Source organism: Photinus pyralis, unplaced genomic scaffold (assembly GCF_008802855.1).
Source record: "Photinus pyralis isolate 1611_PpyrPB1 unplaced genomic scaffold, Ppyr1.3 Ppyr1.4_LG4, whole genome shotgun sequence".
NCBI classification, from domain to species: Eukaryota; Metazoa; Arthropoda; class Insecta; order Coleoptera; family Lampyridae; genus Photinus; species Photinus pyralis.
In genome coordinates, this window is record NW_022170511.1 from 10,483,954 (window position 1) to 10,500,882 (window position 16,929).

General features: G+C 34.9%; 2 protein-coding genes across 3 annotated transcripts; one reads left to right on the forward strand and one right to left on the reverse strand.

Moving 5' to 3' along the window:
* Positions 1-245: 245 nt before the first annotated feature.
* Positions 246-998, reverse strand: LOC116168054 (thyrotroph embryonic factor-like). The gene has a single exon (XM_031483704.1). The coding sequence runs from the start codon at positions 996-998 to the stop codon at positions 246-248; it is 753 nt and encodes a 250-aa protein (XP_031339564.1).
* On the forward strand, positions 907-1,979 carry LOC116169356. Of its 2 annotated transcripts, none has more exons than XM_031485427.1 (4): positions 907-1,208; positions 1,251-1,512; positions 1,560-1,696; positions 1,744-1,979. In XM_031485427.1, exons 1-4 carry the CDS (start codon positions 1,145-1,147, stop codon positions 1,968-1,970), a joined length of 690 nt encoding a protein of 229 aa, XP_031341287.1. In that variant the 5' UTR covers positions 907-1,144; the 3' UTR covers positions 1,971-1,979. The 2 variants fall into 2 exon arrangements, with proteins under 2 accessions (XP_031341287.1, XP_031341288.1); XM_031485428.1 differs by having other exon boundaries at positions 1,560-1,690.
* Positions 1,980-16,929: the final 14,950 nt, after the last annotated feature.

Here is a 16,929-nt window from a genome sequence, read left to right on the forward strand (position 1 = left end):
TTTTTTACATGTTTTGAAAGAATTCTTAAATGCATCAACCAACATCTATCAATGTTATTCATAAATACAAATAGAATATGTTCCTGGAACCAAGAACTGTAACGTCCTAATAAACATTTATAAATTCTAATACTGTATTTTCTTTATAAACTACATAATGCACCGCAAGTAACTTATTAATACATAATAACTAATGACAAGATTATTGATCACCAGAGTGGACAGTCTTAATTCTTAACAATATCCTAAGCTTGCACTGGACGTCGATACACGACGCTTCTCAGCTCTTCTAATTCTATTCGCATGTTCGCAAGTTCGCATCGCAAGTGAAGGTTTTCTCCTTCCAAAAACGCGGCTCTAATCGCAAGTTCATCTTCTTTTGCCCTTCTGGCATCTCTCGAACGTTTGGCCGCTTCATTGTTTTTCCTACGCTTCTCCCAGTAGCTGGCGTCGTTGCGATTGTGGAGGTTGTTTGTTGGGGGGACTCTTCGCATGTTCTTATTCGTAATACCTGCGCCCCCTGTCTGCACTTGGGACAGCATTCGTTTCCGAAATTCCTCATACGCTTCCGTTGACGTTTTGTTGAGGACGCATTCGGCTGCCGTCAGCGATAATGGATTCTTTGGATACGCTTTGAATGGACGAGGAATTTTCACCTTTGGCATATACGATGGCGACGGGTGTACGTCACGATATAAATCGGACGATGTTGATATGTCTGATGTTTCGGAGCCAGGACTGGAAACACCAACCGTTGAGGATGGCATTTCTGTGTACATCAGCGGGTTCTTCATGTTTAAGTGAATCGAGTGCTTGCTATCCTCCGATAAATCATTGTACATAAAGGGGGTTTTAAGGTTCGAATGCGGGGTCTGCTTAGGGTCTTGAGCTAGAGATGGTGGGCGTGGTCCTCGTCGCGTACAGAGATCCAAAATTGAATCCGTGCAATCTATCGGCTCTGTGCTAACAATCGGAGACGGGGTGAATCCGAAATTCATCTGTAACAAAAAAAACAAAAATTTATTCATACAGACTGCACGTTTCACACAAATCAGAACAAGCTTAAAGTACGGTACGGATGATGTGATTAGGAGCTGATCTGTCATACGTCCGTCAAATTCATCAGTATCTCACTCATCTCAAAATGACCAACAAACCATTTACATCACAAAGTACAAATATTTCAACTGAAACCACTTACTCCTCAGGTAAAAGACCATAACCAAATCAAATTCTTAAAAATGTTTCAGCACCATCAAGATGTGGCAATGAACCGGTGGTGATTACTAACTTAACTAAGCGTTCGCTTTACGAGCAATCAATAACATCAATTTACAAAAATGGTTTACCTTTTAAAAAAACAGCCTGCAACAGTTATTACCCTGCCAGAAACTACCTTATGTATAATAATTCGCAATGTGATATAATTCCTGGACTAAAAGAGTTTTTTCCTGGTGGTTTATCATTTTCGTTTAACCAAGTTGGTCATCATTTCACGAATCAGTCACCCAAGTAAAGAAAAGGACCGCAGTAGAAGTTTTTTGATATCTTCTTTTTAGCCCTTTGTACACGCAATGCTGGCCTCCACAGGATCCAAATCGATTAGAGTTAATGCTACAACCAGATCCAACGCCACTTAAATTTCATTATGAGGAATCAACCACCACGGCCGATATGCCGAACAGTACACGTACTTGTGAATTTCTCTTATGGGCAAAAACATCTCACCTACTTTCTTTGTAGATGCCATCCAGTGTTCATTACAAACCTCAACGACAAATAGGGAAACTGCAACAAGCGAAGAAACAACGCAAACTAACGGGGCAGAAAGTAAAAAGAGTACCACGTCACTATCTTGCAGAAAATCCAAAAGAAAGAAAAAAAGCAAAAAGAAAAAATCGACTCCTGCCGATCAAGATTCGGATTCGCCGTACGGTGATCTTTATTCGGATAATGCAGAAAGCCAATAAATAAAAATAGTAAATGCCGAAGTTTCAATTTATACTGCGCCAAAAATGTGTCTCAGTGGTAGAGCGTTGGGATCTTAGATTAGGAAAGAGTTGGATACCGCGTATGCCATTTTATATGTGGCACAAATGTCATTTAAGTAACATCGTTTTTTTGCGCTTAAATTGAGAGGAAATACACAAAAAACAACTTGAAATCATGGCGAATTGTGCAGATTGTGGATGCAAAGTCGTAGTGAGAAGGAGGAACCTGGAATTTCATTTCAGACGTAAATATTGAAAATGTGCCTAATGCCGTTACCACATATTTTCCTATTTTTAATCATAAAGCTTTTTCTTTGAACATTTTTCTTTTAATATGTTAAAATTCATAGCTTAATGAACGACTAGACTTAATTTCCTACAACAGAACCAATCCCATGCATTCAAATTTTGATAACCAACGTCTTCAAGGACGGAACTCCATAGGCGTAGTCATTAGCAATCCGTGTTTTTCAAAGAGAAATTTTGTGCGGCAACAGCTTTTACGTGAAAAATCAAACAGAAAACAATGAAGATTCATATTTTCATACAATCTTTAGCTGGAGAGACAGTTAGTTTAAAAGGCATTCCCGAAAAAAGAAAAGCGGAAGTTTCGTTTATAGCCGTGTCTGATTAATAAATAGCGCAACGCACGAATTCCATTCGTATATTCAACGTGCTTTATTATTTTTATTATTTTTTTAGGTACTTCTGCTACAGAGACTTGTTATAACTTGTTATAGCAAGTCTCTGTTCTGCTACTATTCGCATTTACGGATGCTACGCCACTGGCCAATTTCATTATGTGGCAGATGGTAACAATTGCTTGCGAATTATGCGTCCATATTCTTTCCTTGTCTAAGGTTGGGATACATAACCGGAGGTCACGTGTTCGAAATTGTGCCGAGGTAAGGATTTTTCATCTGTGGCAGAGATGTGAATTTCCTTAGATCAATTTCGAATTAGGTTTTCCTGCAGTTTCCCTAATTCGTAAGGTAAATACCGGAGTAGTATAGAACAACTTGAGACCTTCTGCAGGGGCATCTCTAAAAAGCACTATGCGGGCCACTCTGTAATTGGGCACAAATCTGTTGAGGGCCCAGAACAAGAGAGAGACAATAAATAAATAAATAAAAAGTTGCAGAATGGTATCATCGAATTGGATTGCTTTGGTGGAGACAGCACTTGTTTTCTAGAATTGTTAAACGCTTCCACAGCTACGGGAATTTGCATTTGTTGTCAATTTTGCTAGGTCGTAGTTTTCATTGAGAGCCAATCCACTCTAAAAATGTAGTGTGGTTTATAGAAGCAACTGCACTAATGATGAAGGTATTATAAACTTGTGCAACAGATCGCGTTTCCTTTTTAAATAACGTTAACGTCCTATTCCCACACCTGGTTCATTCGAACATTCATATTCAAATATTCATTTTTCTTTTGCTCACCTCTTTGGGAAAATTTTGATTATACTGGATTTTTTATGTTCTTTCTCTGTAACATTTGGAGTAGTTGCTATAACCTGCGTTTGAGATGATTTAAAGCGAGATTTAAAGTTTTTTAGCGTGTGACCCCAAAATGTTTAAATTGTAACCACTGTCGAGTTTCACCTTATTGCAAAAGTAATCCCCATAAATCTTTTTTAATTACTTTTAAAATAAGGTAAAACTCGACAGGGTTACAATTTAAAAAGGGTGTCAAAGTTTTAAACAGTTTAAAATGTAGTGTTTTTATGGCACTTTATTGATCACGAAATTTCCAATCTCGGGACTTTTGGAAAACCATATACAGGGCGAGTTTTTTTCACTCCACATGGGGGTTCGTAACTAAAGTACAATAGTCATACAAATTCGAAATTCGGATTCGAGTAATCACACAACATTGCTATTTCATTAAACGTTGATGATTTACTTTATTCAATAGAAGAAAAAAATTTCAAAAATCGCTAATTAATTAACTAATTTTCATCTCGATGTGAAACAATACCCGAACCCGTATCTTATTGGCCCAGTGCGTGCTTTCTAGACAGAAAATGATGCCGAAAAAATAGAAACGCACTTATTTTTATTTTGTTGCGATTGTACCCTCGCTGTTTTGCTGCAACGTACCGTCAAATCAAAACTAAACAAACCTGTAAAAAAGTGTAAAAACGTACGAGAACTGACCGATCTGTATTAATTCCGATGAATTTTGAATTAGTAATATATGCCAAAGGTAGAACCTTTTTATTTTTCTTAGCTAGTAAAATATGCCAGCATACATTCTTGCTTACTTTGAAAATCTCCTTCTCGGCCACCAGTTTTCAAAAATGTGTACTCCTCTACTTTACTTTATCGATTTTACAGGCAGTAAATTAACGTCGCTTCATTGCAATCTCTTGGATCTCTGTGGTACAAAGGACGTGTTTTCATCCTTATTCTCATAACTGCCGCAAAAGGAATTATGACCAATATACCTAATTAAAAAGTTGAAGTCTGAAAATAACAGTAATCATATAGCCAACGTTGAAAAATAAAATGAATTGTGTCATTACCAACAAACTGAATGAATGTTTAAGAATTACCTAAAACAACGCCTAAAGGCAAATATTTATATTTTGTAATAATATTATTGTAAATAACAAGTCGAAAAATAGAAAAAATAGTATAAAGCACACGTTCCATTGTCTACTTTCGCACTCGGCTTTTGCCGCATCGCCGCTACGCGCTTATGCGGCAAACTACCTCGTTGCGACAATTCTTCTCAAATGACACTTGCTACTTTAATAACATTTTGCACTGCATATTGATAAATCCCCAAAAAGTCCAACTTTATCATTCGCCCTGTACCTCCAAAAATAAACTAGTTAATTATCGTTTATGACATTAAAGTTCACCCAAACAGTACAACCTGTCCAAAATCTCGTACAGATTACACCAATTACTAAACCTTTGATATAGCTGAAACCATGCAAAATGTTATCACTATTCGAGAGCATGGTCTGCAAGTACATACAGGATTGCCAATTGGTGGGGAAAACTCAGTCTAAAATAATACATTCTTTTTGATTATTACTATTCCAGTGTTAAAATCATAAAAAAATTGCTTCTGTACTTATGTCCCTTCTAAAAAAGGCATTATGAGGTCACTCTCTATGGCGCGAACCTTGTTGAGGCCCAGATACAATCAGAGTATAATTAAATAATAAATAAAAGTTCCAAATTTTCCTTAGATGCAGCTTGTGTATTATTAAATCAGATTTTTAGATTTGAAAAGAAATTTAATCAATTCTTACTTATCAAATTTTATTGCATGTAGCTAAATATTAAGTGAAATAAAAATTAAGCCCACGTTTTTTATTCTTTAAAAATAAAATTTTAATGCCATTCCACGTATATGACATAGTATGAAATATTGCAAAGAGCCTTCATATAAGTATTACAGAGTGGCGGAAAAACAGTATCGGAATCAGCGAAGCTACAGCGCTTAACCATCTTTTATATGAAAAAAGTGGAGATGAAAGTGCTTTGATATCTATCATTATGCAGTTTGACTGCGGAAGTTTTTTTCGTCAGGAACTCATTTCAACGATTCAGTACATATTTTTTAAATTATAACACCCTTATTTTTTTTAGTTTTTATAATCCTCTAGACCAGCGGTTCTCAAAACTATTCCATGCGCCCCTTCATAAAAAACTAAATCACTATCACGCCCCCCCCTCCCCTTATCCCGATTAAAAATAAATTTACTACTGTACTACAAAAGTATATTTAAAAGAATTACAGGTGAGGTTTTTTTTCATCCATAGGCATCGGAAATCGTAAGAATACAACCGTTTGGCAAATTTATGCAAAATTGTATGTGATTAAATGTCCCTTCCGAGAAAATCATAGGTATTACAAATACGAAGTTATGCCTAAAAAAAACCGAAAAATGCATTTTCGAAATACGCTGCTCCATTTTATTTTCAAAATATCAAAAATAATTTAACAAAAGCTTTCTCAACTTTCTGACTGCTAAAAAAGTTGTATAGCCCAAAATATTAGTTCAATCAAGTCGGATATTGCATCCATAACATCAACGGTCTTTTAGTCGTTTTAGTCTATCGAGATATCTTCTTTATACACATTAGCACCATCATTATCGCACACTGCAATCATTGTCAAACTTCAAAAAGGAATTTACCGAATTGTAGATACCTTCTATTGGTGAAAGAATTGTCAAAACAATTACATAAAAATACCTAAATATAAATAATTTTAAAGGTAAATATTTCCTAAAACACATCAGGGATTCGCCCCCAACTTAACAATCCCTTCTCCCCCCCCTTCCAGGGCGCGCCCCCTAGTTTGAGAAACACTGCTCTAACGATGGGCTTCAAATGGGTTAGTAGGGTTTTAACACTCGAAGTTCTCGACTCCAAGAATTTAGTTTTAATGTAATTTAAATCAAAAACATGAAAGCTCATGTAACAACACTAACATGAAATCTTACTCATTCGTAACGTCAAAACTGCATAATACAATATAAAAACTCATCTCACACTTTTTCAAATTATAACGAATGTTAAGCTGTAGCTCGCTGCATTCCATACTTTCCGCCACTCCGTAGACAAAGTCAGTTATAAATAGTCCATGCACTGAAATTAGTTTTGTAAAGCGTTGTTACAAGCGTTCGTATTTTACATTAATATATTAGTACCTACTATACAGGTTGTCCGATTTTCGACATTTTTTGTAGGGTATATCCGTAATTGTTATTATTATTAAACAATCTTTCACTCTGCCGTATTCAAAATAAGTTATATAACAGACTTAGGTAAAAAAGATATCGGGCCTAATCTAATTTTTTTAATAGAACACCCTGTATTTTTTAATCTAAAAAGATAATAGTTAACGAAGTTGTATTACACTAATTTTTATTAAAAGTTTATTAATTCGTCGCTATCGATTTCGGACGAGCTTCGTCCATCATCAGGCTATACTTCACCATACATGCTTTTATCTTTCACAATACTACAGATAATAACATACAACTTCAACATTCCAACATCTTCATTATTTTCATGATTCGTTTTTTACTATATACTGACGTATCGCTTGATGATGGACGAAGCTCGTCCGAAATCGATAGCGACCAATTAATAAAGTTTAATAAAAATTAGTGTAATACAACTTCGTTAACTATTAGCAACACGCTAATTGCAAAATGGAGCAATTCATCAACTAAAAAGATAAATTTTAAATTTTCTTTTAAAAAATATAACCAAAGATTGAAAATATTTTTTATACTTAATTTTTTGAACGTTTTTAGTGTTATATTTTTGACAAGAGACTTTAATATTTCGTTTGTAGATTAAAATATACGCATCTATTAAAAAAATTAGCTTATAAATTATAAACAAACTTCATTATAAGCAAACTTTGTGGACATATTTATGTATCTCTTTTAACTAAGAAAATAATTATTCTGAGAATTTTTTCCCCTCGTATCTCGTAAGCGAGCGAATATTTTCAAAGTTTGAATTTATGATTTTTATGTTCATTTTCCCTAGCTGAAACGGCCGGGAATGGACGGTTCCTGTTAGCACCTTGTATATGGGCACCTTCTTTCGAAAAATCTGAACCTTCGGTGTCGCATTTTTCTTAGTCGACAGTTTTTGTCGTCTAATTGCGAGGCAACAGATTTTCATTACCTAAACAACCGAAATTTAGTCGATAAAATACAAACCTCTTGTGTAATTATTTATAAGTGATATAGAAGCACTTACACAACTTACAGTTTTCTACATGGCAAAACGTTGCATCAAAATTGTGCATATAGCTTTAAATAAGAAAACTTAGTTCTGATCTTGTTTTCCTGAATTGCAAAGTTGATCTGCGAATTTGCTCCCCTTTCAGTTGAGGCTTAATGCACAAAATGTTGGAAAAAGACGATTTTCCATCATGCCTTAAAATGCATAACACACATCGTACGCTATACACGTATATAATTTTTAAAAGACGCGTTGTAAGTGTAAATAATTTTAAGGTGATTTTTGACACACTGAAAACGAAATTCTGATTTGGCAGACCTTTGATTCTTTCCATACTATACTAATGATAAACCGTAATGTTGGAATTGTTAATCCAGTTACCGTAGGGTTACTTACATTATGATTTTTAACCTAATGTTTTCAGATGTGAGATGTCTAGTTAAGTTAAGTTAAGAGATAAAAATCACATATTAAAAAAAGGTTCTGGTGATGACACCGATATAGTTACGCATTAAACTGTCAAAAGAGCTCATGTGCAAATGTACAATTTAGTCAAACCGAAAAGGCAGACCAAATAAGGAAGTAGTGGGAGCCATAAATCTTCCAACGTATACAGTGTTTTTAATAACATTACAGTATTGTTTCTGAATATTATCTAAAACACCTTGTGTACTAATTGATTTTTAATAGTTTATTAGACGGGTATATATTACGGATAGCTTTAATTTGTAGAAAACGATTACAATCGTTCGCGTTATTCATAAGAAAGTTATGTATAGCAATTTAAAAAGAACGTGAAAGATAATTTCCAGAAAAACTAAGCACCTTAAGTGCAGTTTACGTTATGTGATTTTGCTTACGATTTCTCTTGCGAGTTGTCCTGTTTTGGGGTCCGATCATACAGAAAACCACCAAAACAACCCCTAACAATAGGGGAATAAATAATCGTACGAAAAATCATACGGGAAATCTTCAGCAAAATCATATAACGTAAAATGCTCTTACATACAAAAATATTACTTCACCTCATCATTTAAAAATACGTATTTTGGTCATTTCGACGTATAAAATTCTGCGTGATAATGCCAAATCTAAACAAGCCAGTAGCAATGGCCTTATATTTTACCCGATTACGGGATCAAACTGTTCCTATCCAAAAGTAAATTGCAAGCTTTAATGATTACTTCACTGTGTTAGATGTATTAATTAAAATGTCTAAAATATAATTAATTTTTTTGGTGAAATTGTGCGGAATTATGTATCTTGAGGAAATTTACTATCCACGGTTTTCGTTTAAGTATGAAAGAGCAGTTCTTTTAAAAGAAGTAGACGCTCAGATTTTAATAAAAAGGTGACTTAATAAGCTATACTGAAAACATGAAATCTACCATATGATGACAAAGGAATTAATCCGTACTAAAAAACTACCGAAAAATCAATTGTATAACAGAAAGTTATTGCGGATCCACCCGTTCAGTTGTCACCTTGTGGACGCTTTCGAAACTTGATTAAAGACTATTGAGTCACCTAGGAACTGCTATAGCAGTATCCTTGGAAGTGGGAGCACTGCTACTAACAGTAATCTATATACACTACAATGACGACCAACTTGCAATAACATTTCGAAAGATCAATTACATTTCAAAAATCCACCAAAACTGTCCAAAAAGGATAAACGCAAGATTAAAAAAAACAAAGCTTACCATGATTATTTATAGATCAATTGGTAAAAAACACTTGTCACAGTATCGAGAAAAAAAAAGGTGCTTGCAGTTATTAAAACAGTATCGAACTATTGAAATGAATAGTTGCTTCAGTTCTTTTATCAGTGGTGGTCAACCCCGAGGCAACCCTTTACATGTTTGACCAATGACAGTTAGTTTGGAATAAGGGAAGTAACCTCCCACCCCCTAAAATCTTGGCTACCGTAAACGTCTTCACGCACTAAAATTTGATGAAAATTGTGGTTTACCTAGTTTTGGGATAATTTCGTCCTTTTACCGTTACGCGCGCAGTACCTTTTTGCATCCCTCCCATATACAACAAGTTAACAGTTATTTCGAGTCCGAATCGTAAAATTTTATGATTATGAAGGATACGTCGATGTTGTTTTTACATATTTTTGAATGAAAGTTTGAAATTCCGTTAGAAATTACCGATTTTACGTAATTGTTTGAATTACTGAAACTGATTGAATTATATAATTTACAAGGTGCTAACGGTAATTAGGTCGGATCTGAAAGTAGGTTTGGTAATATTAGCAACTCGTTAGGTCAGTGTTAGTAAGGATGAAAAACATCGTTAGGAAAAGCAACAAATTTTCCGTTAGCACATATGGGAATTGTTAGGATTTTGGCAATATTACGGAATTGTAACCCGATTCGTATTAATTGATCAAATACGTAAATTCCAAATAATAATAAACAATTAACCCCCTCAAACCATTTTGCATAACATTGAACAAGTTTGAAGTATTTGTAAACACATTAAGTGGACACGGTTTCTAAGTGTGGTTGTTATTTTCCGGTTGTTTTTAATGAAGTTGTACAAGTAATTAAGTAATTCTTAAAAGGGATGTTTACAGTATCGTGCTCAATGCAAAGGCCATCTTAATTAAGCAGGTTGCTGTCCCAAAGCTAGGAAACAGTTATAACATTAATAGGTAATATAAGGCATGGTTGCGACTGAAACTGTTTGCTTTTTAAACGGGTGGTCCCAAGCTGGGGGGATTAATACACTTGGTTGCATTTACATAATACTAATGCACTTCTTTATCCCGTTTAAGACAACTACAACGGCATAGAAAACTGAAACACTTTGTGAAAAGATGTCAAGGGTTTTAAGAATAATCAAAAGAGAATTTGGAAGGTGGTTGAACTTTAAGTGACCAAATTGCAAAATATTTCAAATAAATTAAAATCGACTTTCGTGAAATTTTGTTGGTCGTGTGTACAAAACTAAATTGAATTGAAATCAATTTGTCCAGTTATCGTAATATTGTATAACAAAAAAATCATTCCTTTCCTTAGACGTGAATCATCGAAACCGAATGAAGGAATTTAACTTGACACAGGGTGTTTCTGTACAGGGTGTTACATGCAGGCACTTAAAAGTACTCGAAGGAGGACTATTATAGCAAACATTTTTTCAAAGTCAGTTTTCTTTTGAAGAACCCCAATGATTCCAAAATCGGCATCTCTACTCTTTTTGTCTTAGCAACCATAACACTTGGATACTAACGGCTTCACTCACTCACGTTTTCTCTTCGGATTTTGTAAACAATTTTCCAAAATTTACTAGAACGGGTCGCGAAAACAATGTTGATTTCGAAGAAATTGGTATCTGGTAATTTTAGAGCATGAAAATAACGAACCAAAATTTGTGTCCATATTTCTGAAAATTCAACATTCAAACATAAGAAGAACTGTCAATGTTGTTTCGATCTGGCTGTTTTGGTCTTGTTTTCTCGGAACCGGCACGAAAGAACTACTTTCGCTGCTAAAATGCGTCACGAAAGTTGCAGCTCTCTCACTGGTCTGAAGCTAATTGCGTCACAAAACCGACAACCATTGTCAATGAGTTCATTTCACTAAATTGGGTTTTTGTTGTACTTGATGCGAAACCTAATTAATTAGTATTGACCTTAGCAAAAGACAATTTGACGATGATTTTGCACAAAACGGTTGTGTTCGGCAGAGTACGTAGTATTTCCGTAAATGTATTCAGTACCAATAAACGGTATCTGACTACCAATTTAATTTTACTTGAATTATTCATACAGACCAAAACATAATTTATTGTGCTCCGTGGACCAAATTAAATAAATAAATAAAAATAACACCCCGAAGAAATTCTCACTATCATTGACATGACTAATGATTTAAGTCCTCTAACATTGTTTTGGGGGAGCAAGAGTTGAGGCGAAGCTCCAAACGGCCTATCGGTTACAAAATCAAAATAATTTGAAATTAAAAATATTGGATAACTCGAATTTGTATTTACTGACCATGATTATGATTAGTAAATAAAAACAAATTACAATTAATACTACGCACAGCGAAAATTACCACAAAATACGTTTATATTGAACTAAATGTGAATATTTTTTGATTGAGAAGTTTTAAAAATAGTAATTTGCCGTCTTCGAGGTAGAAAGTAACAATACGTCAATACACATTCACGAAAAAATTGAATTCAATTCGATTTCAAGCGGCACTACCAATAATTTTCAACAGTCAATTCAAAATAATTTTCATTTTCACATACCCTCGGTGCTGTCAGTGTGTGGTTTCTTACCTGAAATAATAGATAATGAATCCTTTAACATGCACAAACACATATCCTACATACTCCCAGAAACTACATAATTGGCGACCGTGATAGGACTCATTAATAAACGAATTCATTACCTATTATTTTAGGTAAGAAACCACATAGTGAATAGCCTTCTGGACAGCACAAATTTTGTATATTTGTAAAATATTAGTTTTGAAGTGAGAAGACAGATTCAAATTTACTCTGGATTCGAGAATTAATTATTAATTAATTAGAAAAGGATGCAAATTCACAGAGTTAGTCCAAAACGTTGTCTGAATTTTAGGACGGTGAAATAGATAGATCTGTAACAAAAAGCTTACCTTGAAATTAACGGTAGCAAAAGTTCGCTAAAGCCAATTCTGATAAATACGGTGCGGTAAATCAATTGCAACGCATGCAAAAAGGCGAAAGACTTAAATACGGTTAAAACACCAAAGGCAAAATATGCAGAAGGCAGCAGAGTTTACTCTTTGGTTAACCACTAAAATACAAATTACTCCTTTCCCCATCGGAAAAATATGGGCCGTCAGAGCGCTCCTTTTGAGATAAGGGCCTGCTCAATCGGACGGGTGTTCTGTAACCCATGTAAATGTTCATCCTTAATTATACTTATCCAATAGTTGGAATGAAATGTCCAAATGAATCAGTCCAGCAATGCCCTTTTGTTCCTTGGAATGTGAGGTCAAGCGGCGCAATTGGTTATCAAAGTTGATATTTTCCTTAGTGCTTGTTTACAATGAACGTATATGTAAGAAATACATAAAACGTAAAAATTTCGCAAAGTTGAACTGTATAGAAACATACGAAGGTGTTTACAATGAACGTAATTTTTACGTACGTATATGTAAGCGATATGTAAGTCTTGCGCATAGTTGCAAAGGTTGAAAATGTTCCAAAGTTACGTACGGTAGTATGATCTTTGGTTTATTGTAAACAGCGAAGTAAATTTACGGAAACGATACGGATATGTACGAGTTTATGAAATATTTACGTATACGTTCATTGTAAACAAACTCTTAAACTGCCCGACTTTGCCGGTTTCAATCCTGGATTTTCGTGTACCATTAAAAAACTAAAACAATTAATCGATAATTAACAGATCAAAATTTAATCAGATTGATTGATTCTCTCTTCTTCCTGGCAAGAGAGCTCTCGGCGGCTGTAAAAACAATTTAAATCTTCCTATGGGAACGTTTACAAAATGGATCGATTCACTACGAAACTTACTTATTTCAAGGCCTCCTAAGAAAATTCTGCATATAACGGTCACAATTTTAGAAAATGATAATACACAGATATGTATAGGGAATGTAATAATTAATCGATGTAGAATTTTTTCCGCATTTTAAAGTGCAAAAAAATAAAACAGGTTTCATTTGAAAGAATCAACTTTTTAAGGTTGGAGGTTATAACACTTCATTAATTTTAAAACACCCTGTAGAAGGGCGATCAAAATTTAAGTCATTGGAATGTAGCATCACGTCAGGATTGTAGATTTTGGAAGTCTTTTTGAAATTCAAGTCAACGGAATGGAACCATAGGTACACGGCACTAAAAAAAAGCAGTCAAACATTAAACATTTTGAAAAATCTTGAATAACTTCAAAACCGTTGATGATAGGTATAGGGAAATGCGGTATCAAACGACCTAGATTTTCATGTAGATTTCGAAAATGTAATAAAATATAGGGTGTTCTACTTAAAATAAGAAAGTTTCTATCCACTTCCGGCACAAGTGGCACGATCATTATGAAAAACTATATTGGTATGCACATTTTCAGATTTAAATGATTAATGGAAGTCTACTTTTAGGTAACGGATTGCGTGAAACAGCCTGTATATTGATACACACGAGAGTTGATACTGCGCAGCCTGCGTATGTGCACATTAATCAACAAGGTGCCAGAGCCATAAGCTACCGAATTCAAAAAGAACGAACTAAATGTATTGTAGGAGTAGTTAAGGCCTTTGATGGACGGACAGACGCACGGACGGACGGAAAAAACACTTTTCTTTAAGAATAGCACCTTACATTTTTTTCGGGCACTAGAGTGAAGTGGAATCGAGGATTTCCTTTAGTACCTATACGTAAATATTATTTGATGGTGATCTTGAAAATCAAATTTCTCACGCCGTTACTGTAATTACTGAATAAAAGTATACAAACTATAGGTTTTGTGATAATTAAAGAAATCACTGAAAATTTTCCAGTTGAAGAAGCTATTTCTACTTTGTTGTCCTCTAAGTCACTAGAAATGTACGAGATTTTATGAGAGTTTCATTTCATGGAGGACTACAAAAGTGTTCAAAATATAGATGAAGGTGTTATTCTTACTGTTTTCATGAAAAGGTAGGTTCAAATAATTGATAAGCTTTATACAATGCCCTTCTTTATCCTTGGTTGTATTTAGACTAGAAGACTTCTACTTTGTACCGTTCAAATATTGGAAAATAGTCTTACGGTACACGGTAGTTCTTCCATTCAAATGTCAGCGGCCAACTTGACTCTCAGCCCCAACGTTTTTTACAGATATGCAATAAACAATAATGGCAATGAATTGTGCTAGTGCATGCTGTATTGTGCCTTTCAAATTTTCTAAAATAGTCTTACGGCACCCGGTAGCTCCTGCACTCAAATTTCGGGGGCCAACTTGACTCTCAGCCTCCACGTCTTTTACAGATATGGAATACACGCAATAATGACAATCAATTCTGCTCACTGTACATTAGATTCTACTGTTTAAGGATGGATTTGGATTAAGTACTATGCGATGAAAAAATAGTTGCTCGAGTCACCTTTCGAATTTTTTTTACATGCAAATTCATATATTTAACTTGAACTTCCAAAGGCGACTCGACATCAATCCTTTCTTGATCACCCGTTAGTAACTGGGAAGTATCTATACGTTGAGTGATGACCTTCAATAGGAAAATAGAACTGGATTTGATAAGACAAAGGTAAGAGCTTGTTGGCTTTTGGCATAGAGTAACTCTATGCTTTTGGTAACCTCAGTTATACAAAAATTTTATACACGTGTCTGTGTTAGCGTTTCAATTTATATGATAGCCGCGATTGGTGTAACATTGATTGCGCATCGATTCCAAAATGTTCAAGGAACATATACATGAAACGATTTTATAATGAAAAAGCCAGTCGAAATAGACCCGAAGGATCAGCTCTTATTTTGTACGATCTCGGTTGCCAATTATTTTTAATTATTTACCACCATGAGGTTGACACTTTGCACTGTCTAACGCATTTAACTATACATGTAACAGTACCTCTTTGAAAATATGGTAGTATGCCACTGGGCCAGACGGCAACGTCTGCGGTAATATCTTCAACAATTGAAGGCTTAAAATGCCGACAGAAATGTGTCTGTAAGAATTAGTATTAGGACGTTAATAATTTATGGCGTTCATTTCTACTAGAAATTAGAATATTAGTTGTATGAATTTAACGGTTCACTAACATTGGTTTTTAGTAGGTACGAATTTTTACTGTCGTATAGGTGCAAACCCTACTGCTCATTACGCTAATTTTAAAGCAATTAATTAAATTCTAGGATCACGTTTAGTTTTAGGGGTAAATCACTTGTCATCGCATTCGTTCGTCATATGTAAAAACCAGACGTGCCGATTGTAACATCCGTCTACTTTGCATATTTAAAACCGTCTTAAGCCATTCCAAATGTTGGTACAGCTACCTAGCTACCTGTGATAAAGCTCAGGGAGGTACCGTTATCTTGCAAAATGTTGCCATAACCCGAACTGACCCCATATGAATACCGCATAATAAAATTTATGCACCCGTTACATAGAAATAGCGAAAATAGGTTAAAAGGGTAGAAATCCACCCTCCGTTTGTATATGTACAGATTTGCGGAAGAGGAAGAATACAGCGGTGGTTTTAATAACATTCAAGCAAAAGTGATTGCTATGCAGTGGTAATGTAGGGTCTATGACGGGGTAAGTGTGTGAGTCAGGATGGAAAGGGTGAGAATGCATTTGCACTATATTTACTACTTGACAAGTTTGCATTGCAGTGTCCTTGCGACTGTTATTGTAACAGTTTCCTGGCATTGTCAGCTTCCGGCTTAAGGCCATCGAATTTGGTTTCTGTTTTTCATTAAACTTCTTAAAAATATGAATTTTGTTAGTTATTTATTAAAAGTAGAGAATGGTAGGTATGTGTCACGAATGGATTTAATATAACTGTAAATGGCCAAAAAGGATTGTCAAGTGCCAGGTGCCACGCGCTAAATTCTAAAGGGTTGGCTCCCACACATTTCGCATAATGTAAGGCTAATACGTTGTCAACACAGTTATTGCGGTTCGCTATTCTTGCCGTTCCTGGGAATCGTTTTGTTATAAATCGTAGGCGAAAAACGCATGTGTGTTGTGTGTGAAAGTCTTCCCAAATAAGACGTTTCGGATAATAAAGAAAGCTCCGTTTTATGTCCCAATCTATAGGTTCAATTTCACTTTGACTTCCGAATTTTTTAAGGGCGCTCGCCTAGAACTTGCCGACAATAACTGTAAATTGCGGTATGGTTGTAAAAAAATATAGCGGACAATTGCAATTTTAAGTAATAGTTGAACACGTTTATATCCAAGCTTTTAAAAAATTGGGTGATTGTTATAACGGTAGGAATTGTAAAAGAGACCTTTTTTTAAAATTTCTTTCGTCAGACAAGTTTGGGTGACACATTCAAACGGTCACAAGCTATTATACACTAAAAAACGGAAGTAGAACGACGGTAGATCAAAGCACAAACTGACCGAATTATTTAAATTTAGTCTGGCTACCATTGATACCTAAATAGAGGACAGAAAACTTACTGCATACAGCAAGGAAGAGAGAAAATCAGATAAATGGATCATATATATATA